Raw genomic sequence first — 25721 nt, forward strand, 5'->3', positions numbered from 1 at the left:
CAATGATCTCTGATGGATGGCTCCCATGATCTGGGCACTTGGGAGCAAAGCCCAGTTTTTCTATACATAGCTAATTTTAAAATACTGAGCATAGTGGGGATAGAGCTTGGAAAAGTCCATATTAAAGGAGACAGGGTCTTTGGGTGAGTGGTAAGTAAAATGATGTAGCAATTGTAGGGAATTATGGAAAATCTGACATTTTGTGGTTACCAAGCAAATTAGCATTTATGACTTTCAATAAACAACTTTAACACTTTGAGAGGACTACATCTCTGCAGAACCCATCTGGACCACAAAACAAAGACACCCCTTTTTCTAAGGTCTTTGAAGATGGGACATACTAGAAAATGATTTCCCAATTTGAGGGGCAGAAGAATCCCCTGCAAAAACTCTAGTCCAGTGTTTCTCAAACTTTAACATGCACACAAATCATCTAGAAAGCTGGTTAAAATTCAGATTCTGATTCAGTAGAATTTGTGTAGGGCCTGACATACAGCATTCCTAACAAGTTTCCAGATGATAGTAATGCTGTTGCTCCTACTCAAAGTGTTACTCAAAGCACGGTTAGAACTTTCTATGGCAATATAATATTGATCAATGGACTTGTTTCAAAGAGAGTACCAAGTGTTTGCAATTCTTTCCTTTTTCCCTGCTTTTTTTTTATGAAATGTAATTTTACATATTGAGTAAAAAACATTAGGGCTTTTATTTTGTATATCTTTTTCCATTCAATTTTAAAGAAATTCATACTTGTGTTTTAGGAATATCCTATTTGTGCTGTACAGAAAAAAAATTGGTCCCTCACCACAGATAGTTTGAGAAACACTGCTCTAGACAACAAAGAACTTTTTAAAAGTTTTTATTTCAATTCCAGTCAGTTAACATACAGTGTAATATTAGTTTCCGGTGTACAATATAGTGATTCAACACTTCCATCATCACCCAGTGCTCATCACAACAAGTGAACTCCCTAATCCACATCACCTATTTAACCCATCTCCCCACCCACCTAACCTCTGGTAAACATCAGTTTGTTCTCTATAGTTAAGAGTCTGTTTCTTAGTTTGCCTCTCTCTTTCTCTCTTTTCTCCCCCATTGCTCATTGGTTTTGCACCTTAAATTCCACCTATGAGTGGTATTTGTCTTTCTCTGGCTGACTGATTTCATGTAGCATAATAGTGTCTAGCTCCATCAATTTCTAGACAAAGAACTTTTTATTTGGGACATAGAATTTATTTAGAAATGTTTTGATTTCTGTTACATATGATTCCAAAGCAGTGTTTTTAAGCTTTTCTTTTTATTTATTCCATAAACAATAACAAAACTCAGCTAGGTACATTATGACAGTTTCACCATACACTCAGTCACAAATATTTAAAACTTTTGCAACAAGAACAACAAAACCAGAGGTGTTACAAGAATAATTTACAAGAAAATCTATAAAACAGCAAGAAGCTCACAAATGTTCATTTTCATTTGCACAAGATCACTACACTCTTTCACAACATGTTTTGTGTTACAAAATTCCCAACAAAAGTGTATTTTTTCTTTGTATTATGGTTTCTAAAACCAGAAACTTTGAAGTAAATATCCTTTTATTAGCACCAAGTGGTGCAGAAAAAGGAAAACTCTCACATACAGACACTTCACAGCACTTTTCTAAGAAAAATATACACTTACAAAATATGTTACAAATTGGCACACTTAAAAATATACAAGATTTTGTAGGCGTCTTAAGAGTGATCCTTAAGCTTTATACTTCAATTGACTCTACAGGTTATTTATAAAGCTTAACTCTGAAAGAAAAAAGGCAAACAATTTCATAACATTTTAAAGTTGCAGTGTCATATGTCAAACAGAAACTTAGGTTACATTCATAAAAAGGGCCTCTAACATGTTTATTTTAAATTTTCTTAAATGTTTAAAGGGCTTGGGAGAGGAGAACAATGGAGATAATAGTTTCTTTAGCACCATAAATCAGTAATTTACTAAAGAGGTGCATTCAGTTTTATGGAAATTAAATTAAGGACTAGTACATTCAAAACTGTAGGCAGCAAACTCTAGTCAGTGCTACAGGTATCCAAGTAGAGCATTTTAAGCTTTCAACCCTCCTCACTGGGAGTCAAAAACAAAAGGCCTCTTCTAATTTTCATTCTAAGCCTTATCTTTTGTGCTGTAAAACCAGGTATCTTTGAAAGAAGCAGGGTGATTTAAACATCTTTCTCCTTTCTGAAAGGGATGTCTTAGATTCAGAAGCCACTGAATCTGATAGGTGGACCAGACATCCTTTCCATTCAATGTTGAATGTTTCTTTTCTACTTACCTAGATACTGATTTTAAAAGCCTCATTCACACCTTAAGCATTGTACTAAGCATCTTTACATTGTCCTTCTCCAGTTGTTTCATTTCTTAGTTATGATTCTGAAACCAAGAGTACATCTCAAGTATCATGTAGCTACAATTGGGGCTCTGCTTCATGACTGTAGCTACTGTTTAATGCTCTGAATAAAAAATGTGCCTTAAAAGGTAGCCTGTGTACTGCCATCAAAATAGTCCCATGCTGGCTGAGGACCTTCAAGTTGATGACAGTGTTTCCCAAGTTAAACAACACAGCTAAATTTTTTTCTTAGTCAGGTCCTTGAGAAACCTTTACAAGAATCCCTGGCCTACATTGTGTTGACAAGTTCCCTATTTTATCCCTACTTACTAAAATGTTTGATTTTGGTACTAAACCTAAACATAATGGTGGGCTTAGTGAATTTTATGATTAGAAAATAAATTTCATATTAATTTTATTTCATAAAAGGACATATTCCTATAATAAGCTATCATTAAAAAAAATCCTAGGTAAAAATAAAACTCCAGAAATTAGATAATTGCTTAATAATCTAGGGGGGAAAAACCTTATAGTTCTAGCTCTAGTTAGGACTAGCTAGTGCTCTATTCTTCTCTTCGGGACAGAAACTCAGTTCTCTTCAATTCTTGGAACTGTTCTGAGAGCATCTGTAAATTGAAGATGTGGCAGATCTGCGTCAGACTGGTTCAGCCTGGTAAGAGCAAGCTTGGTTAAGAGGTCCTTGGATGTGGTTTTTCTCCTTTAGGCAGTAAATGCTCATTAGGACCCACTAAAACAGAAATTCACTAAAACTGCAGAACCTCACATAACAGGACATAGGATGCTAGTCAGAGCTGTTTACAGCTTTTGAAACATCCTTTATGCTTCTCTCTCTTACATACATGCTTAGCCCCCTCCCTGTCCCTCCCTCCCCCCTGCACAAATACAGATGCTTCTCAGCAAGGAAAAAGGTCAGAGAAGGTAAAAGTTGTCACAAAAGCCCACCTAGCACCAAAGACTTCAGGAAGATGGCTAAAGAAGTGACAGTCAAGGTAGTGCAGGAGGTTTGAAAAGATTAGGAGAAGGTAAGGCCTTAACACATAATTGCACAGAATAACAAGAAGTCAGAAGAGAAAGATTAGAGGAAGCAGCATATGTGAGGAAGTTGGTATATGAGACGCTGGAGAGGCCACTGGCCTAAGCCAGTTATCACAACCCAAACATAACCCCCCAAATCTTGAAGAACCTTGGTCAAGGCTACAATTTCAGCACCCTCTCCACATAGTCTAGCATCTAACTAGGGCAGAAAGGGGATCAGAGATATTTTTACAGACCTTCAAGGAAAAGAAGTTTCCAACTTTCCTTAGTCATGTGAAATTCTCTCAAATTCTCTCTCTCTCTCCCTCTGTATTTAAAATTAGATTTAAAAGTGGCCAAGATAATTAAGGATAACTAAGGGTGAGAAAGTTGCCCTCTGAAATTCCAGAAGTAGCCTGGCTAAGGTTCTTAAACTCTGACACTTTGGGGAGGTGGAATATAAAATTATAAAAGAAGAAAAATTCCAAGATCAAGGACTGACATTAAATAAGAAGAATAATGGAGAATACCATTTCCAGGAGAATAAAGATCAAATCAGATTCTGTTGAGGAGGCATTAATAGGAAGCAGCATCTCAGAGAGGTGTTAGAAAGGAGTGGTAATCAGGAATTTCAGATCAAGGAAAATTCCAAAAATCTGACTTGAAATATCAGTGATAGGACAAAACATTATTTTTATATCATGGTCCTCACTCCACTAAGGCAGATGGTTGAATAAGGGAGCTCCAAAAAGTCAGGCCTACTATGTTGTGACAGGAAGAAAAAAAATGTGAGCAGTGACAGGACCAAAAAAGCCATAAAAACTGAAGAGCTCAGAATGTAATGTACTGAGAGGATATTAAATGAGATTAAGAGAATAAGCCTTATCTTATCTTTCTATTAATCAAACTTAGTTTCTTGTTATGTTTTAGTACAAAATGACTGATTATAAGTCACTGAAACATATGTTAAAAACATATAATGCACGTAGGCCATTAAAAACGGTACTTTAAAATGTCAATTCTCTTTGGAGAAAGGGATGAACCATGTCCTAGAATTGGCCCATAATGGGCTCCAGAGGAGCAACTGAAAGAGTTTCCATTCCAAAGTACTTGTGATAGCAAGTTCTGACAAGGAAATTGTTTCTGAAAGTTTCAGGCTGTCCTTATACCCACCCCCACCCCATTTTACAAAGCTGAACTGATACTGAGAAAAACTGGGACAACTCCTCCCATACTTTTTTATATAAAACACATTGTACCCATTGAACATTTTCTGTATTTCTTCTTTAATTGCCACCTTTTGATTACATAAAAAGCACTCCATTCCTGTAAGTGACTTTGAGGTCTGGAGTCTTAGGGATCATAATACAGGAAGAGTTGCTGATTCCAAACCAAAATTTAGCTGCAAAACAGAAAAAACAAAAACAAAACAAATTCTAGATCCTAAGAACCAGCCATAGTATTAAGCATAAACAGCTAGCTATCAGAGTGGAGAAATAGAAGAAAGTGTTCCAGTTTGATTATTTTCCCTTCTGGACAGCAGCTGTAGAGTAGGAGACATGTTTCATCTGGTGCCTTTCCATTAAGTTATTGTCTAAGACTCAGCGCACAAGAGCACCAAAGCCTAGGAACAGGCCTGAAGCAGCCTCACAAAATGCTCCTCACCCACTCGTTTCCATAGACACACACAATCACACCATCAAGAACACAGGCTTGTTCATTTTACTACCTAGTTATAAGTAGTAGAGCAGGCTGGTGAAAGGAATCATGAACTGGGAAGTATATGTACTTATATATGTGACAGGCTTCCTTCCATTTCTCTCTGACTACTTTCAAATGTTGCTTCTCTGTTTGTGAATATATTTAGGTGGCAATGACTAGGTAGGTTTATATTTTCCTCAAGTTTTTCCTTTTGAAACATCTTCCTTTTTTTAAGTCTCCCTTTCCCCCACCCACTTATTCTCCACCCTCCCACCCACAGCCTATATATTCACAAGTTAATAGGTTAGTAACAGTATTAGTAAGAATAGTAAGAGTAACAACGACAACAACCAACAACATTAATAATATTAATCCCCTATATCTGTATAGCACTTTACGATCTACAAAGCGCTTTTACATCCATTATCTCATCTGTGCCATAATGCATCAGTCATTAGACACACAGGCCTTCAACTGTGCAAGGAAAATAGGTCAAATGTTAGAAGTCAAGTGGTGAATAAAGGGGAAGAAAAAGCAACACTAGTAGTGTTGAAGCTGTGAAATTTAAAGACAAAAGGGAGAAGGGCTGAATAAAAATGTGATTTCAAAAATGTATATAAAAAATTGAAATTTAAGTTTACTGTTTGGCATCAAATACTAGTCATCCTCAGACTAAGTATATATGGCCCTGATTAGTTGTTACCACAAATTGTTCAGCTTATCTAATATATGTACTTAATTCATAGAAGTTGAACTGAGATGCCTTAACATTTTTTAAATGACATTGGCATTGCAAGATTAAACACTTAAAGAACACTAAAGCCATGATATGAGTGCACTTTTGACAAAACATTTATGAAACTACTTAAATAAAACAATCTATGTACTTCATTTATCATTAGTGTTGATTTTATAGCTATTTTATAATTTATCCCAGACTATTATAAAATATATAAAACTGAGATATAAAGTATCAGCAATATAACTTTGCACTTTAAATAATTTTCAGCTACAGATTTTGCTTTTAGAAAACAAACTTTAAAGCAGCTGTTTTGTTTCCTTGTAAAAGGTTTTATAAATGCATATATTAGGTCCCTGATGGACTTAGCTGTCATGACTTCCAGACTTTTTCAACAATTGAACTGTTAGACAATGGAACAAACAAAACTTTATTGTGCCTTATTTAATTGTTCATGTTTCCACATAGGACAGTAGGGTTTAAAATTTCAAAATAATGTATGTATGCATATATATATTTAAAAATTCATTAATGAACTTTAAACTGTGGGGTGAACCTGTGAGATGAGGTAAGGAAATTTGGCACATTTCAAACAGTATCCTTTAAGTTTTGGTAAATTGTGTAACACAACATATTTTTCCACTGTGATCTATAGGTGCTATCCACATAAGTGGGGGTGGTTAATAGCAAGAATCACTGGAATGTTTCTAGTAAATCAACAGGGACAAGCTCCCCAAATACTCACAACCAAATGTTGATATAGCAGTAAAAATATATACAATACAGTCACTTGTTTGTAGTTTGGCACAATGTTTTCCTTTTCTTCCTTGGGTAAATAGTGCATAAACTACTTGTGCAACTGTATGACTTTTGAAGTCTTTTACATAGAACATCAGATTAAAGTTTGCTTCCAAAGACTTATTCCCACACTTCAAAATTCTTTTTTTTTAAGCACTTACATGTCAACATACATACCACAAGGCATATTTGAAAGAAATAAAACACAAACATCAAATGTCTTTCTGGAAAATATGAGTTTCTTCTTCAAACACAGGTAAAACCCAAAATGCTGTTTCTGCTTTTAGGAGATTGTAGTCGGAATCCCTGCAGAAAAACCAAACAATTTATGCCACCTTAGTTAGCTTTAGTGTATGTCCCACAAAGGGATCATACAATCTAAATTTGTTTATATCATACTAAATGCTGTATGATGCAGAAAGAAATACAAATACAGGGGGCACTAGAAAGCACTCCAACTTGCCACACGATGAGATTCTGTTTTCCAAATTATGCTCTTTTTGCTTAAATGGTCTTGCCCTTTTGTCTATATAACTTTTTGATTCTGTTGTTCAAAACTTTTTTTTTTACTGCAAAGCCCTTCCCTTCCCAAAATCATTCAAGAGCATATTTTAGTTCTATTTTCTCAATCAGTAAAAACTAATGCTGAATAGCAGAAAACGTAGCCTTGTTAGAGTTTATCCCTAGCTAAGCCATAACAAAATTGCCCAATCTTTTGGGTGGCTTAAAGGTGTAGGGATTTTTCATGCACTTTTTTCTTTTTAATTTGAAAAAAAGAAGGGAATGGGACAGTTTCTTTCATGCAAATTTTGCTTTCAAGAAGGAAAAAAATGAGGGACTGTGGGCTTAGTAGGTAGTAGGAAAGCTAAGGGTACATCATCTCGGCCATTTTGGTGCAGTATTACCTTAGTTTTTCAAAAGAAGCTGTCCCAGCCTCATCCTTGTGGACCTGTTCTCGCTCCACGCACTTTCCCTTACACTTCTCATCTCTCAGGACCTTGGAGCTGGATTTGTGACGATATAACTTTTTGTGTGTTGGTCCATTATTGCCTAAAGTGCTCAGGTTATTATACTTTTTATCAAAGAAGGCAGAGCGAGAGTCCTCATAACCATGCATGTTTGCATGACCAGGATCACCTATCGCTGCTTTCCCATTGCTTTTACTCACACCCTTGATGGACCTGTGATTCTTAGTGGCTCCTGGGGACCCACTGTTGACTTTTTTCTTATATTCCTGTGGTGTCCCAGCCAATATTTTGAGGGTTTTTAATTTTAGACTATTGGACTCTGGGGAGTAGAATATGTTGGGATCCCCATGGTGCTCCATGGGTTCCCAAAGGGGCTCTATGGAGGCCATCATGAATCTCTGTACATCTGCCATACCAGAGGCGATGTTGGATAAGATATAGGAAGGCTCCTGAAATTCCCGTTGGTCATCATCAAGGAGGTTATTGGTGTTGGTGCCCATGTTCAGGTCGCTCCAGGCTGAGCTGCTCTCCTTCCCCAAAGTCCAATCTCCAGAAAGTCCTTTTTGACTTGGTATCTTCATGGAGGCCACAGGGCTACCATGTTGGATACATTCGTCCAATGTCTTCTCTGTGGAGGACATGCTGTTGATTTGGCCTCCCCCACGGCCAATGCCAATTTGCATTTTCTCTCCATTAATTGCAGCCATGTATTTCCCTTTCTTCGTCGACTTAGGGGCCTGGCGGGAGGTTTTGCCAGGTGGCTTTTCAATCCCTTTGTTGTTGGCTTTGAGAGATTTTTTCCTGGTGTTTTTCTGAGAAGAGCTTTGGTTCATAGCCACACTCTTGCTGGGTGAACTTTTCTTTCTTGATTTTGACATTTTGTTGTTAGTACTCATTTGACCAGATGGATCATTAAATGCTGATAGGCAAGGAGTTTTTTGGAGCAGGCTGACAGAATCCTCATCATTGAACATATGGAACTGAAACTGATGGTTATTTAAAGCAAATCCATCATTCACTTGAACCTGCTGTGAAAGGGTACTGCAGTCCCATTTGGTTTTCTCCATATTGCCCAACGATCCTGGGATGCCCTCTTGGAACTCCTTCAGTGTTCCTAGCATCTTGATACTCTCACATCTGGTAATTTGAGGGGAAAGACTAGGGGTGTCAGGTGGGGACATCTCTGAGAGAGATGAGTGGCGGAATTTGTCAGGAGTGAAGTTGGAGATATCCAAGAGGTCAGTAGACTCCTTTAATGGTGTTATCTCATCAATACTCTGCTGGATCACCAGCTTGGGGCTGCAATGGGCTAGGAAGTCATCAGTAATATCATCATCACCATCCTTTTCACAGGATTTCAAGCTTAAGGAGCAATAACTGCTTGAGTTGACAGAGAGTGGGGCCATTGAATCAAAGCTAAAGAGCCGATCATCATCCATATTGGCTGGGCCCTGCTGGAAAGGAAAGCATATCTCTCCATTATTAAAGTGACATAATTGATAAGAGTCATCAGATGGGAGTTGGGTGTCTTGCACAGAGGCATATAAGACCTTGTTGCAATTACTGCCACTACTATTGAGGCAGATTCGATTGTATGTTGTAGCTGTGAGGTTATTTCCCATGGAGACTACTTGGGAGACTCCAAATTCATTAGATTGGGTTGGAGCTATCTCCCTTGAAACTTCAGCCATGAATTCTGGGGGGCCAGAAGTAGGCTTGTTGGGCCACACATTTCCATAGTTGCTTGATTCTATTTTGAAGTTTTGGGATGACTGCTGCAGCTCAGACTCAGAGGATGCGGAAAGCACACAGTCCTGGACAGGCTGGAGAGGCACAAAAGATTTTTCCGTTTGAGTGAGGCTGCCTTCATTTTGCTCTGGAGAATGGTGAGTAAAGTATGATATACCAGTATTATTTGACAAATCAGAAGCATCTAACAATGTCTGTAGATACCCTCCAGGGATTACAGGTATGTTGTTGGCAACATCAGCAGATGATAGAGGCATTTCAGAAGAACAGGTGGCTGGTAAGAAAGTAGAATTCTTAGAAACCTTTGCCTCATGAAATTCAGATAGATGAGAGCTGTTTGAGGTCCCAGGAATAGGCTCATTCTTTAAATTAGCCATAGAGGACTGATCTTCCAAAAGGGGGCTCATTTGAACAATTGGTTTATTTTCTTGCCCAGCTTTGATTTTCTTGGATTTTAACCTGGCTTCACTTTTAAATTTGATTTTGTTGAGCACTTTCCTTTCTGGCCCCTTAAATCCTGCATCTTGGGCTTTGACTTTTACTGAGTCAGGGCCTGTGACATCATTTAAATGCAATCCATTTGCACAGCTGGGTACAGCCAAAGGAGTTGACTTCAGAGTACCTTTCAGGCCTCCGTCTTCTTTACGAGCACTACCTTGCTTCTGATCACTGCAGAGTGATATCTGCTTACTACTTGCTGAAGTTTCCACAGATGGGATTCTTTGAATCCTGTGCCTATTGCCAAGTTTAGATTTTCGTTTTCGAGCAGGTGGCAGAAATGACACCTCAAAGCTACCTGGTTCAAAGTTTTGTTTTTGGCATAAGGGTATCTTGTTGGAGTCAGTGTTGCTGTTTCTCTGTTTTTTCTTCTTCTGCCAGAACCCCTTCAAGGGGGCAAGCTTGGCATATTTGTTGAGCTGATTCTCACTCAAATTCACTGTTGTCTCACTGGAATCTACCCTTCCCAACTTCACCAGCATGTTCTTCTCACCTTTAAAGCGATTGATGATGATGTATTTGATAATAACAGGAGGCTCCTTACGGGTTACTTTTCTTCTCTTTTTGGGACACCATTCATCATCATCTTCTTCTTTGGAACCACCTGGAAGCCATTCTTTCCTCTCATTTACTTTTTCACCCTCTAGTGAATCAACGTCATATAGATAATCTTCACTGTACCTGACTTTTCTCTTGGCTCGCAGCCCATAGTTCTGCTGGGAGGAGGAGCTGCCAGAATTTGTGCCCCTAGCCATATAGCGGCTACAGTCCTTGATCTCCCCCATGGCATCATAAGAAACCTCAATGAAGGAATTGTCATCACCGAAATTCCCTGATGCCTCCAAGGAATTGTCAAGATGGCCCTGCTTTGGATTCTTAAATTGCCCTAATTCAGTCCCACTGCATGGTTTATTTAAGGCAGATTTTTCTCCATTATCCTTTTCATCCTTTTTCTCTATACCCTTATATTCCTGTCCCTCTTCTTTGCCTTTCTTCTTGTCCAAGTTTTTATCCTCCTCCCCCCAGATGATATTCACATCAGGGACTTTGAATTGGGAAAGGTCACTGTTCTGTTTCAGGACCCCACTCTTAGACTCCCGCTTGGGGCAGGTAGTAAAGACACTGGGAAAAAAGTTGAATTGGGCATCCTCCTGCATTAGAAGGGTGGTCTTGTCTCGAACATTGTCCTGGAAGGACTCATACCGAATTTTCAAGGAACAGACATCACTGCCCAGTGTTGACTCATCATCATCGAACATGTAGTTATCCACATCTTCTTCAGAGAATAAGTTGACAGACAGCTCATTTTTGGAACAGAGGTCAAGCAGTTCAATCTTACTCTCACTAATGAAAGTCTCAAAGTAACCCCAATCCTGATTGGAATTTGCCAGCAAAGCCTCTTCTGTATTACACTTGTCTAACAGTAATGCCTCATAATAGCTTTTCTGAGCTGGATCCTCCAAGTCGATGTCAGATTTCTCAGCTTCTCGTTTTTCTCCTGCCCTTGATTTGTGCAAAGGGAAGCCTAGGAGCTGGTCTGAGAGCAGCTGCTCTCCATATTTCATGTTTTCTCCAGCATTAATACACTGAATTCCTATATCAGAAACTGCACAGGTTTCGTAATCCTTATTTAGATCACCAACTTTCAGACTGATCCCTGGCTCAGGATCTACTGCATCCTTGGATTCCATGAAGCAGCCCAAACAAGTCCGGCTTGGCTGCATGAGGCAGTCCCCATTCAGAGCTGACATGCCTGCAGGCTCCATTATGGCGAATGGAGCTTTCTCACACTCACTGGGCAGTGACCATGTATGCAGGCTTTTTGCAACACCAGATGTAAGGGAGATGGCATTCACAGAAGCACTATTAGCAGCATGCTCAGGTGCTTCAATTAGCCCCAAAGGAGATGGAGGGCTCTGCATACAAGGTTTCTTAGAAGACAGAGGCAGGAGACCCCTGGGATACATCAGGGTCTCTTTTTGAACTATCGGTATAGGCTGGATTGGTGCAGCAGCTTCTAGAGCTGCCAGTGACTTTACTGCCACATCCTGGTCCTCTGAATCTGGAGAAAAGGGAAAGAAATGACAGAAATAAAGTTAATGGTCTTAGACCACACTCACTCTCTTTCCCTTGATCAGTTTCTGGTACTTAATCTTATATAAGCTAAGGCTCAGCTTCTTTTGTTTTAGAACTAGAAACTACAAAGCTAAAGAACAACACTGATTTTATATTGAATAGTCACACAAGTGAAAAACAGTATTTCTTTAGATTCAGCTTTTTCCTTAGACACAGACAGAGCTCTCTTCAGAAATAAGGTAATAACTGGACTGCTTGATCAATTGAAAAGTCAAGGCTCTCTGGATGGGAAAATGCTCAGATGGGATATTTATGGTTTTAAGCTATAAAGCTTAGTCCTATCATTCAGATCTCTGTTCTGGAAGTTCCTCTTAATCTAAACATTCCAAGCCACATATCAGAGTATATTTATAATTCACTAGGAATTTTGAGGAACTTAAGTATTCATCTGACAGAGATGATTTGCAAGAGCAAAGTGTTTGGATTAGATAACTCTTAGAGACCCTTCTAGCCCAGTTAGAAATTTGGTGGAATAAATTTAGGATTAATATCAATTTCAGAGGCACCCTAGACTTAACCTGCTCCAACTTGATGGACACTAAAAATCTATAGTAATAACAAAGACTACTAGGAGAGATAGTATATACCGTAATGAAATTCTCTTACCATTTTCTTTGACCCCATTAATCAGAGTGTTTTCTCCATTGGCTGAGGCAACGACAGCCTTATCTTGTTGGTTATCCATGAATGTAACCTCTTATTGTTTCATTCCAAGTCCAAATGCTGTCCAACCTGCACATTTTAAATATATAATGTTAGTCATTAAATGTATTTTTGTCTCTGTTTTAAGGTCATTTCAGTTAGAGAGGTCTAAAAAGGCTCACTGGAATTTACCTGTTTACAGACTGACTTCTTTTACTAATTTTTTTTTGTTTCATAGTTTATACCTGCTATATAAATCAATTTTAAAAATTTCATTTAAATTCAAGTTAGTTAGCATATAGTGTAGTATAAGTTTCAGTAGTAAAATTTAGTGTTTCATCACTTACATATAACACCCAGTGCTCATCCCAAGTGTCCTCTTTAATACCCATCACCCATTTAGCCCATCCCCCAACCACCTCCCTCCATCAACCCTCAGTTCTCTCAACTATACAGTCTCTTATGGTTTGCCTCCCTCCCTGTTTTTATCTCATTTCAATTTTAAATATATACTTCATTCATACGTCCTAGATCTTTTATCCCCTCTAGGCCACCTTATTATTCATAATGGAAATTTGAAGAAGCAAGAAAACTTACGCCTTCTCCCAGATACAAATATATTTAACCTAATCATGGCCAAAGGATGCAGAGTGAAGTCGAGAGTGACCTGAGATAAGGAATGTATGTACGTGGTAATTGGATTTATTTCTGTTTGCCTCATTTCTTCTTCAGTTGATCTAAAGCTCTTCAAAAATAAGGTACTTCATACATACACACACATGTACATCACACTCAGATGTTTTCTCTCTGTGTCTTAAAATTTGACTGTTAGGGATGGAAAGAGGTAGAGAATTCCTTTCTTGGTTTCTCAACTTTCAGACCTGTTATTGACAAATATTCCTCCCAACCCAGCAAGATTTTAAAGTGTTACTACAAAGAGAATTTGAAATTTCTGAAAAGGTCCCTACGTCATCTGGTATTTTCAGGACATAGAATACATATCTATATCCCATTATCTCCTGCCCACCTACCTGGTTGGTAGGTATATGCAAATCAATAGAAAACAAGGCCACATGAGATGGAGTTGTCTACCACATGCCATCACATCTATAAATCCTCATTTATTACAACCCCCCTTTTTCTAGACCTTGTTCTCAGCCAAGTATCGTCTCTTTATTAAAAACACAGACTTTGGGTGCTTGAGTGGCTCAGTTGGTTAAGCATTCAACTCTTGATTTTGGCTCAGGTCATGATCTCAGGGTCCTGGGATCAAGCCTTGAGGTGGGCTCTGTGCTCAGCAGGGAATGTGAGGAATCTCTCTCTCCCTCTTCCTCTGCCCCTCCTCACCTCAAATAAATAAATCTTTTAAAATAGCACAGACTGCTGATGGCCAAGCAGCTATTACAAAAATCTCAAGTGTATAATCACTTATCTTACTACATGAACATACTATAAAAGATAGGTACAACATTCATGGAACAAGAAGCAGCAGAATTTTATATGATTCAGTCTCTGTGACATTTTGCCTATTTCCTTATCTGTAAAATAAGAAGTCTATATTAGGCAATCATCCAATTTTAAAAATATCAGATAGTCCTGAGTTTCCCCTAACATTTATATATCTGAATTGCCAAACTTTCTTCTCACTCTATACAAGACCTGATTTGAGAGCAGTCAATAAACCACAGGTGCCAGGGAAAAGAGAAAGATATGCTTAATTGTTGTATTTACACAAAAAGAAGGGCTGGAGATTTCTAGAAAGTGGAGAGGAGTGGCTAGCATGTCAAAGTCCCCATGTCTTGGCAAGAAGGGCTCATTTGTAGTGGAACTGAATAAACTGATCAGATGGTTGGCCCTCTGCTTCAGAGAGAATCTTATGGGTCAGATGGAATCACACAGCTATCATGGATTCCTCTGTGCCAACTTTCCTTTTAAGAAACTCAGCGGAAGGGTGCCTGGATGGTTTAGTTGGTTAAGTGTCCAACTCTCGATCTCAGTTTAGGTCATGATCTCAGGGTCATGAGATGAAGCCCTGCATCCAGTTCCATGCTGAGTGTGGAACCTGCTTAAGATTCTCTCTCTTTCTCCCTCTCCCTCTGTGCACACTCCAAACCCTGCTCATGCATGCTATCTCTCTCTAAAACAAAACAAAGCAAAACAAAATAAAAACAAACTCAAATGAACTTTAACTATCATTTTACTTTCCTTTAACACCTCCCCTTCACTAACTCCATCTTGGCAGGGACTTGATAAAGGCCAAATTATTTGTAGATTTCAATAATTAAAGGGAATCATAAAGGGTTGAAAGTAGAAAGAACACACCTTGGCAAGAAATAAAGAAGAGATGGAGAAGGGTATGGGACCTTAATGAGTTGGAAAGGGGAGAGTAAGAGAATGAATAACCACCAGGTAGTAAGCTAGATATGGTTACAGATGTTATTTCATTTTGGACTGATAATTATCTTGTAAAATTGACTCTGTTAGGTTTACATTTTTTTCAAAAGAGAAAACTAAGTATATAGATATTAACTTAGTGATTATCAATTATTTGGACCTTTGTTCTGCAGAATTAGAAGGCTAACCCCTGAATAGATAATCCTGGGGTCATGTCCTTTGTCTTTTCAAAGCTCAGCTATGAGACAACCTACAGGCATATATTTCCCCACATTTTTATTTATTTATGTCTTGGTTGCTTATAAGTATGATTTGGGAGAGGGACAGTAATGTATAGTTGTAATACAAACAGTTCTTGGCTTGCTTTAGCTTCTCCTCACTGATCAGCATTTTGGGACAATAAATTTTGCAGGATTTTAAAAATCTATTTTGAGATAAAATTGATTATCACTTTTGGAATTATGTACAACAAATTGCTTTGCTGATCATGGTAAATCATGCAATTTAATGGCACTGAAATAACATTAGCATGGAGACAGGTATTTTGAAGCAAGGAAATGCTCAGTTAAACTGGTAAAGCAACCCTGCTTACCTGCCCTTCCCCCCAGTTGGGCCTGAAGAGGGGTTCATATCCTATCGCAATAGGCTGCTATGTTCTTCCCCAAAGGCCTTTAAGCCTCAGGTCTCAGAGTCTAAGTAACTTTCCCTAGCTTTTGTGCTGTCCTTGACCTTTTTCAACAACAACAACTACTACAACAACCACCAAAACAAAAAAGCAACAGAGGGAAGTAAATCATGTTTCTGCCTTTGGACCAGAGACAACATAAGCTCTGAGGTTTGAGTAATGCTAATCTTCAGGATACCAGTTTAAATAAATTCAACAAATTGACAAGGCACCACCTGTGGTAATGGTAGTGTACTAGGCACAACAGTGGGAAAGACAGGTGAATGAATGAAACTAGATCCATGTTCTCAAGGCTCTCAGAGTCTGTTGGGAGGGAACAAGCCATAAACAAACTTTAATAAATGTATAATGTATAAATTGCTGAAAGAGAAGCAAAATTTTCCATGGGAGTTTTTTTTTTTAGATTTTTAAATTCATTCATGAGAGACACAGAGGCAGAGACACAGGCAGAGGGAGAAGCAGGCTCCCGCCTGATGTGGGACTTGATCCCGGGACTCCAGGATCATGCCCTGGGCCAAAGGCAGGTGCTAAACTGCTGAGCCACTGGGGCTGCCCTCCATGGGAGTTTTATTTTTTTTTTTTAAATTTTATTTATTTATGATAGTCACAGAGAGAGAGAGAGGCAGAGACATAGGCAGAGGGAGAAGCAGGCTCCATGCACCGGGAGCCCGATGTGGGATTCGATCCCGGGTCTCCAGGATCGCGCCCTGGGCCAAAGGCAGGCGCCAAACCGCTGCGCCACCCAGGGATCCCTCCATGGGAGTTTTAAATGGAGAGAACTATACCACTTTTAGAGAGGAAGGAGATCAGGGAAAGCTTTACCAGTAGCAGCAGCATTTGAGATGGACCTTCATGAATGGTCTTTTGGGAGGTGAGGATGAAGAAGTATAGAGGAAAGGCATTCCAGATAGAAGGAATTAATGAGCTGCCATGATTCTCTCCCCACTCCAGTCTATCCTCTAAATGACTGCTGTAAAATTAATAGGTCTGACAACTTGCTTTAAGTATTTCTGTTTTGGCTTGTATATAACATCCCTCTCAATCAATCCTCAATTTCTCAAGTTATGTTCTTCTTTCATTCTGCTTCTCTCTCCCTATACTTCCAAATATTCTAGCTATCTCTGCCCCTCTTAATATGCTAGATCACTTTTTGCTTCCAGGTATCTTGCACTTCATATTCCCTCTGCGTGGAATGCCTCCCTCCACCCTCTTCCCTTCCCTTACTCCTTCCATTCCTTCCCCTTCTAGCCTCCTTTTCACTTCCCTCTTCTATTCCCTACTCAATTTTTTCTTGACACCTTCCTTGATTCTTATACAAATAAAATTAGTATTTTCTCTGTATTCCCAAAGACCATTGATCCCCTTTGTCTTTATCACCTTATATAAACATGACTTCTTTATATCTGATTCCCTTAATAGACTAAGTTCCCTTCACCTCCACAGGGAGTAGCTCACACATTGTACTTAGCACATGGTATGTACTGTGTAAAAGTTGATTAGACAATTATGTTGAACCATAGGAAAAGATGGGGGAGAATTCGGTGAACAGTAAGCATTTGGTTAAAATATTAGGTATACAAAGAAGATATGATGGAAAAGAGACACTGTGGAGGCCACCTAAATCTTAAGTCAAGAAGATACTGAATAGGACATTAGGACCAATGAAAATGGAAGAATCAGAGAGGTAGGGAAATAGGTTAGGAGACAATGTTCAGGTATAAGAAGTCAAGAAGATTAGAATTAGGGAGGAGGAAATAGGAATGGAAAGATGTTAAATTTGAGTAGAACTATAGAGGTGTGTTTGGAAAATAATTCATATGTGGCGGGGGGCGGGCAGGAGTCAGCATATATAGAGAAGGGAGAAGTCAAGGAATTAATAGATGGTTGTGAAAGGAGCATTAGAGATTGTTAGATTCAGGTCAGAGTAACCTCAGAAATACAGATCTTCATGAGAATAAAACAAGGTAAATAATAAACCCAATAATCAGGTCCAACATGGATAATGAAGCTGGCAAGGGTCTAGCTGTCATACTGGAAAGGAGGCAACTGACCAGCAAGTTATTATAGATGGGGAATCTATAAATTTAGTTGGGGATTGAAATGGAACAAGGAGATGGAATTGCAGTAGTGAACAGGTCCAGAGAAGATTTCCAGGCTAGCCTCGCCAAGCTCTGTCTAGTCTGACTCTTCCCAGTTCAACTTTAGTCAGTATAATAGAAGACATAATCAGCAATAGTTCAGAGAGTACATTTTTATCCATAATGCTGCTTAGCTAATTCCATTTTCTAAACCTGTCACGATTTCAAGGCACTAGGTTAGAAATATGGAGGTGTGATGCTTTTATGTACAGAAAACATACTTAAATGAGGACCCATGTAAGTTTAAAAATATTAAGGGTGAGAGAGGCATGAAAAGAGATGATCACAGTTAAACTAAAGAATCTTATATCTCAGGCATCCTGGGTGGCTCAGCGGTTTAGTGCAGCTTTCAGCCCAGGGCCTGACCCTGGAGACCCCAGATCGAGTCCCGCGTCGGGCTTCCGCATGGAGCCTGCTTCTCCCTCTGCGTGTGTCTCTGCCTCTCTCTCTCTCTCTCTCTCTCTCTCTGATGAATAAATAAAATATTTTAAAAAAGAATTTTATATCTCTCAAAAGCACAGTATAAATCTATTTCATCCCTCATTATAAAGATTCCAAAACTCAAAGATATGCACAAAAATGCACTGTCTATATAAAAGATCTAAGCCAATGCCATAAAACCTAGTGTTCAATAAAACTTGAAGTAGGGCTAGAAGGAAACAAACAGAGGTACTCATGCATTCACGTCAGGAATAGCCAAACTCCCTACTAGTCTTAATTTCTAAATTTTTAGGCCATAGGTAGCTCCACTTTATGGGCACATCTGAGTACCTTTGCCTTTGCAAATCAATTTTATTTTTAAGCCTTCTCCTGCTTATTTTCTCTCTCATGTCCAAAGAACAAGTAGTAAATAAGTCTAATTACTGTTTGTCAGGTAAAGAATGGGTATTTCAAAAAAGAGTCTCTTTCTTCTTGTCACCAGACCTAAATGGGCAGTATATTGGCATAGCAAGCATAGAGACACCAACTTAGGACACCCACTGGTGTGTACAAGATGGTGAGTTCTTAGAAGGAGCATGCCACTGTAGCCTGGCACTTTCTGAGAATGGGTTTATACAAGGACTGTGTCCTAATTACCGAGTGCCTTCACTGACAGGCAGCATTGAGTTACATTTAATGCTTGAGTGCAAAAACTGTAGGCTGAATTACCCTTTGGCTTTCTCCATACAGTTTCTAATCTCTTTTCTTACTACTAATCTATCTTGTTAATTGCATTTTTAAAATGCTATTATATTCTTTTCGGAAATATAAGCACTGAATCACAGGGATAGAAGATCTTAGAAGATAGCTTAATCCTAAACTCCCCATTTTATAAATGGGGTAACCAAGTCCCAAAAAGGGGAAACTACTTGCCCAATGTCACACAGTGAGTTGGCAACACATACACATCCTTGGAAATATCCCCATGGAACCATGTTACATATCAGGAGAAATATATAATTTATAAATAAAAACAACCACTAGAGTACTAACTTTTTATTTGTCTTTATTGGAGAATGCTGTCACATATAAGAGAAATGTTTTTGCTTATCCCAAGCAGGGAGTGAAAGGGAGTGGGGGAAAGGCCAAATTCCAAATCCAGCTGGGAAGGAGGCGCTGCTCTTTTAGACTTTGGATTCTAGAGCTCTGTGTTGTTACCCTGAGGTGTAACAGTCCAAACACCATCTTTCTCCCATTCACACACTCACATAATGTTCATGTACACTCAAAAAATCATAGTGCCTTCTTCTATATACATAGTTGCTAAGCAACCTATAACAAGTGGTAAAACTACTGTTTCAGATCTCACCCTACCTTCATCACACTCCTTTTGCAGACATGTTTATAGTTGAGTTTAGCAGTTACTTTCAAAATGATAGGCTAGTAGATGCCTGGACCTTTTTAGGACCAGAATATTTGTCATTACCAAAGGTCAGAGGGCCCAGACATTCTCCAAAAGTAAGTGGACTCCACAAGAGTATCTCTTTGTGTAGCTACTTAAAGAGATCTTTAAGATGAGTTTGTTTATAAAAATACATAGTTTTGACTGCTATAGAAGTTTTATTCAATACAAGAAAGGAAAATTCCAATAACCCCACAAAAATCACTCAGGAACTTAATGCCATATATTTTCAAGGCCATGTAGCCCCTCCCATCAGAAGAATTTTTCTTATACTCCTTTAATTTTCTACACAGGACCAGAATGACTATCCAAAAACAAGGGAAAGGATAAGGGTATAAGGTGGGGGGACATCAGAAAAGAAGAGAGGCTGGGCCTAAGAATAAGTAAGATGTCATTCTAGTTAGAGTTCTCCAATAACCTAGGAAACATCTATTACTATTATCTCTCTGTTTTGACCCCTGGCAATTTATTACTGTCATTCATAGCCAATTCAGCAAAAAAGCCTTCATAGTACCAGAGTCTCTGAAATAGCTCCCTAGGGTATATTCTCTAACACCCAGCTCATGCCAACCTGGCGATGCCCAAAGCTATACAGATGGCATTCAGGGACTCTGTGCTCATTAAAGTATATTTAGGAAACACTCATGGCATGTGAAATTTCAAAGTCCCCATTTGCTGAACAGCAGCAGTAGGACTCTTCCTACTTCCAGCAGCCAAGTTACAGTAGGGAAAATCTTCCCAGGCTTCTGGGACACTTACTGATGGGCAAAACAAGTCTGCACAAGGCAAGGATGAGTGCTCTTCTTTCCTAGTGATCCTGGGTTTCTTAGGTTCCTTTGCTATCTTCTCATCTACTGGTAGGGTTGAGTGTTTCTTAGAAGGAGTGTTGTCTGCAACTACAGCATCTACCTTTTCTGTACCAATATTTGGGCTCACTTGCAACCTCTAAACTGCACTTCCAATACAGTAGCCACTAACAACATGTAGCCATTTAAATATAAATATAAGTAAATTAAATTTCAGTTCTTCTGCAACATTAGTCATATTTCAAGTGCTAATCACATGTGGCTAGTGGTTATCATATTGGGCAGGCATAGACGCAGAACATTTTCATTATCAAAGAAAATTCCACTACTTAGTACTGTTATTCTTACTTGTCCAGTCATTGTTTCTAGTCATTGTTTTTATTTGTACAGGATGGCTTAGCATTTTATTTATCTTATTAGTCTCAGGCACACAGGATTGATGTTATCATATTCCTCAATTCATCAGTAATCCAAGCAAAGCTTCTTTCTTGCTATTATTCACTTATTCCCATTTATTCCTACATTCTTTCATACATAATTATTCTAATGTGGTGAATGTGTATCCTTTTTTGTATGTGTTCTTTTAAAGGATATATTTTATGTGTATATTTTTAGAATTTATGTAAACAGTATCATGCTACGCATCTCATTCTTTTAATTTTTACTATAAATTATGTTTTAAAGACCCATTCATGTGTCTTACATATATTTAATCTGTTGCTTTTATCTGGTGCATAATTTTCTGTGGCAAGCACCCACCACATTTTATCTGTTTTCATTATGATAGACACCCAAGATGCCCAGCCTAGCACTTTATAGAACTCTTAGCAGAAGTTTCTGGCTTTATAGAAAATCCTCAAACAATAACAACAACAACAACAACAACAACAACAACTGAAAGTACTTGTAATCTTAGTATGTGACCTTGTTTTTAACTGAGGGTATCTTAACCCTTAGAATATACATCCTTTTGCTAACTTTCAATATTCTTACTGGTATCACTCTGCCTGTTATTGATCATTGTCCATTTTTTGCTTGGCTCTGGTCTTATATGAAGTTTCAATCTTATTTTTAACTTCAAATAATGATTTTCCATTGGTCTTTGGCTCTGATTACCTGGACTCAGGTTATTGGTTTATAAAGTCCCTTATTTCTTCTGTTTATTTCTGATTTCTTCCTGTAGCTCCTTTTATTTTCCTTGGTATCACTCAGGATTCAGTTTTATGGGTAGTTTTCTGGCTAAAGTTTTCACTAAGCAATGGAGGTTTAAGAACCTAATGGAGACAGGATTGCTATACTGACAGCCAGAGACATCCAGGGCCTAATGGGAGGCTTCACATTCTCTCTTAGCTTGACACACAAGGGAAATAACCTTTTAATTCAGTGCAGCCTACTTCATTTATTGCAGTGTTATCCAGTTTGAAGATGTTATGAAAAACATCCCCAGAGAGATTTAAGATTTCAAAAACATCCTGAGTTTGAACTTAATTCAACTACTTCAGAAAGATGAGACAATGGAAGATGACCTTTTAGGCACTTCATATACCAGGCACTGTTAGGCCAGATAATGTCATGCCAAATTAGAATGTTTGTCTCCTGGGGAGGGAGGAGAGTTGGTCAGAGGGAGAGGTTGAGGGTATGTGTTTCAGTTAAAATCATCTGTCAGTGCTAATGACCTAACATTAAAAAATATTAACCTACAGACATACAAAGAAAAAATTGAACAGAGGACACTTGATGTCTTTAAGGCAGCAGAAAGAGAACAAATGTATGTTCTAATCAACTTTGATGAGTTGAAACTCATTTAGAGAAAAATGTCCAGAACAAGGGGACTCAAAACTGATGTTAAACTCAGGGAAGAAAGTTTAAGAAATGTGTTTTCTGCCTTCAAATACTTGAAGAGCTATTACCAAAATAATGAAACTAAACTTGTTTATTTAGACCACAATGGGAAGTTACTTGAGATAGGAAGTCTATAGCTCAACATATGAATCAACAGAGAAGTCCAAAGATGAAATGGGTCAAGGAGGGGCATTGGGAAAAAAAAGCAATCTTCCTACCACTAGCAATATTCAAGCAAAGGCTGGGCAACAGGTAACAATAAAGAACAAATTTAAGCACTGGATGGAGAAGTTAGACTAGACGACTCTAATTTTAATACTTTATGATTCAATGTGACTACAAGAAAATCAATTGTACGAATCTGAAACAAATTCAAAGAGCTTTTAGAAATATGTAAAAGAACGTAGAGCAAAGCCAATAAAATTAGGTTCTACTCAAGCTACCCAGCCATGTGTGTGAGAAAGAGAACAGAAGAAATTCCCACACTATGACACCAAATGCCATAGGAACAAGGATCATGGCCTGCCCATGGACTCAAGCCATGTTGAGGCACATTTTTATAAAGGACAGAGAGAGTCTCTCAGGAACAAGAGGCTTTGGCCACTGGAGGAATGCTATAGTTAAAAAACAAAAAGCTTAAAGAACCCATATATTTTTTTTTCTCAGTCACAGTCATGACAGTTTTTCAAAGCCACTAAGAGTTATGTAAATTGGCCTAAGGTAGATGAGGGTTCTTGCCTTTAACATCATGGCACCACTTCCTCTCCCAAACTAAAAAAAAAAAAAAAGTGATTTCTCCAAGAAGGCTCTGCCACATTTCTCCAGGGTCTGTCCAGAGATTGAAAACCCAATGACATGACACTCCACTTGGCTGGATTTTATTGCCTGCTGTACTCTTCTATTTCCCTTTTAGCCTAGACTCAATTACAAACAAGGTCTTGCAAAAGGAAAACAACATACAGTGAACCTGCCATATTTCCAATTAAGTGCAAACATATCTTGAAAATTAAAATGAAAATCAAATGCCAATGCTTTGAAGACACTAACAGCTTCCTCAGAAACAACGAAGAAATAAAGGCAGAGAGAAAAAAAGAAAAAAAACCCTGCTCTTAGCTTAGCAATGCAGTCCCAGTCCTGTTATATAATATCCCATGATCTCTTGCATCTGCATAGTCTATTAATTGTCTATGTTTTAGTGCATTTATAACAAATATATCTTAATGTTGATTTCATACATCTTATTTAGTGGCATACAGCTGCTCTATTTTTCCAAGACAAAATGGATGCCAGCCATGCAGTAAATCATGACTGTCCACGATCTTCAGTTCTCACCTATGTGTTGACAGGACAAGAGACACTTTGTGGTCTAGGGAATGGCTTCAGCATGATGACGGTAGTGACTGGCATTAGAATTGGTTGGTTTGGAATCCTGGGTTTAATTACCAAGCAAATCTGTTTCATTTCTTTTTCTTCTTTTTTCTCTCTACAACTACTTCAGTTCCAGATGGCAGTGGTATATGATATAATAACAGTGATAATGACAATAATAACTGATACTTTAATAGTGCTATCTTCCTTCAGAGATGGGTTAGGAGTACAGGTGGTGAAAATAAATTAATTAGTATTAAATGAAATAAGCAGGCTGGCTTCTAGTCCCAACTCTGTCATTTAGCTCTGTGATGCTGGGGACATCATTTAAACTCTCTGAGCTCCAATTTCCTCATGTCAAAAGTAATAGTTACCTCATAGTGTTACTGTGAGAGTTAATTAGTTTATATATATAAAGTAGTACAGCACCTGGCTCATACTGGGTCATCAAAAGTTATAGTTCTAATATTCTTCTCCTTTCCCACCTGAGAATGCTATTTAAACAATTCTTGATTGTTTAAACTGGGAGGTGGAATCCCCAGGATTTTGGAATGGTTCAAGACAGGGTGCACAGAAACCAGTGCTAAAAGTAACTCAACAGCTTCATAGAGGAGAACTACCTGAATGGGGCAGTCTGGTTCTTCTTTTATCTTTCCTATTGATCTCTAAGACATTTTGTGGTACCAAAAACAACAAGAGTAGTAAAGTTTCTACAATCTATTTGATGACTTCAAAGTATTGCTGAGTGGAGGGGACTGCTAAATTGAAAAACTTTGTCCTTTGCCATGGAGCCAAACTGCCCCATCACTGCACACTGGATGGTTTTACATGACCCTAATATAAATCCTACTTTTTATTTCCCACCTGATAGCCCCTCCCCACCAGGACTATCGTGGTGACCATATATTGCCTTTCCCTCATGTCTTGATAAGCTTATTTTGTCAAATGTTAAAAGAGCCAGGGGTAGAATCCATAATTCATCAGGGTTTTTAGGTGGAGAGAGAAGACAGAAGGGAGAGGAACCAGTGGTTTCTGCCCCTAGAAAGTTGACAAAGCCTCTGCTATTTTTCCTCTCCAGACTCTCCTGGGGGAAAGAGAAAACTATTTCCACTACCTGCTCCATTTAACTTCTTTTATTCAATGACAGTTTCTTTTTTTAATGTTTATTTTTTATTTATTTTGTTTTTTACATTTTTAAATTTAAATTCAATTGGCCAACATATACTATAACACCCAGTGCTCATCGCATCAAGTGCCCTCCTTAGTGCTTATCACCCAGTTACCCCATCGCCCCACCCACCTCCCCTTCCACAACCCTTTGTTTCCCAGAGTTAGAAGTCTCTCATGGTTTGTCTCCCTCTCTATTTTTTCCCACTCAGTTCCCCTCTTTAATGACAGGTTCTGTCTTGCTTATTGCCTTACTCAGCAGTGCAACAAGGAAGAATCAAGCTTTGATGTAGTATCTCTAGCATCATCTGTTCCCTGCAGATATGAAGGAAATAGGACCTTCTAGGGAAAAAAAGTCATGAACTTTAAGTCCTGAGTTCCTTAGCTCCTCAGGTATCCACTGTCCTATGTCCTTCAAATGCTTATCCAGATTCTTATTCAGATTTTGAGAAGGCAGCTAGTACTTGGGGGGATGGCTGGGATGTGTGTGGAGGGGGGGAAATACAGGGGGAACCAAGGTACAGTTATACTTTTTAGCCAGAAAAAAGTAAGTAAAATGGTGATGAAATCCCAGGAGAAACCATAGATTAAAGTCTATACGTTTTAAATATGTTACTTAACTAAACACAGCTGTTAAAGATGATGTCTTTGCTGTGTATGTATACCTATAATAATTCTGTCACTAGCATTCAGATATGATGCTGGTAACCTTTACCATTCCTAAGATACATATTCAGAAAGACTTCCGCTAGGAGTGGGGGATTCTACACTGATCCACCCACAATTTCAGCTGGTT

At 38.4% G+C, this 25721-nt stretch overlaps 1 protein-coding gene across 3 annotated transcripts in view; it reads right to left on the reverse strand.

Moving 5' to 3' along the window:
- Positions 1-1278: 1278 nt before the first annotated feature.
- NEXMIF (neurite extension and migration factor) overlaps positions 1279-25721 on the reverse strand; it is a 135147-nt gene continuing 110704 nt past the window's right edge. Inside the window, exons 5-7 of one of the 3 annotated variants that reach the window (XM_072744783.1) lie at positions 12608-12733; positions 7556-11927; positions 1279-6956 (exon numbers count right to left, since the gene is read on the reverse strand). In XM_072744783.1, coding sequence (XP_072600884.1) covers positions 6863-6956; positions 7556-11927; positions 12608-12686 — 4545 coding nt within the window. In that variant the 5' untranslated portion in view covers positions 12687-12733 and the 3' untranslated portion in view covers positions 1279-6862. Of the gene's footprint in view, positions 6957-7208; positions 11928-12607; positions 12734-25721 lie in introns of those variants that run through there. The other 2 variants (XM_072744785.1, XM_072744784.1) reach the window with 2 other exon arrangements.

The sequence above is a fragment of the Vulpes vulpes genome, chromosome X (genome assembly GCF_048418805.1).
Source record: "Vulpes vulpes isolate BD-2025 chromosome X, VulVul3, whole genome shotgun sequence".
Lineage (NCBI taxonomy): Eukaryota > Metazoa > Chordata > Mammalia > Carnivora > Canidae > Vulpes > Vulpes vulpes.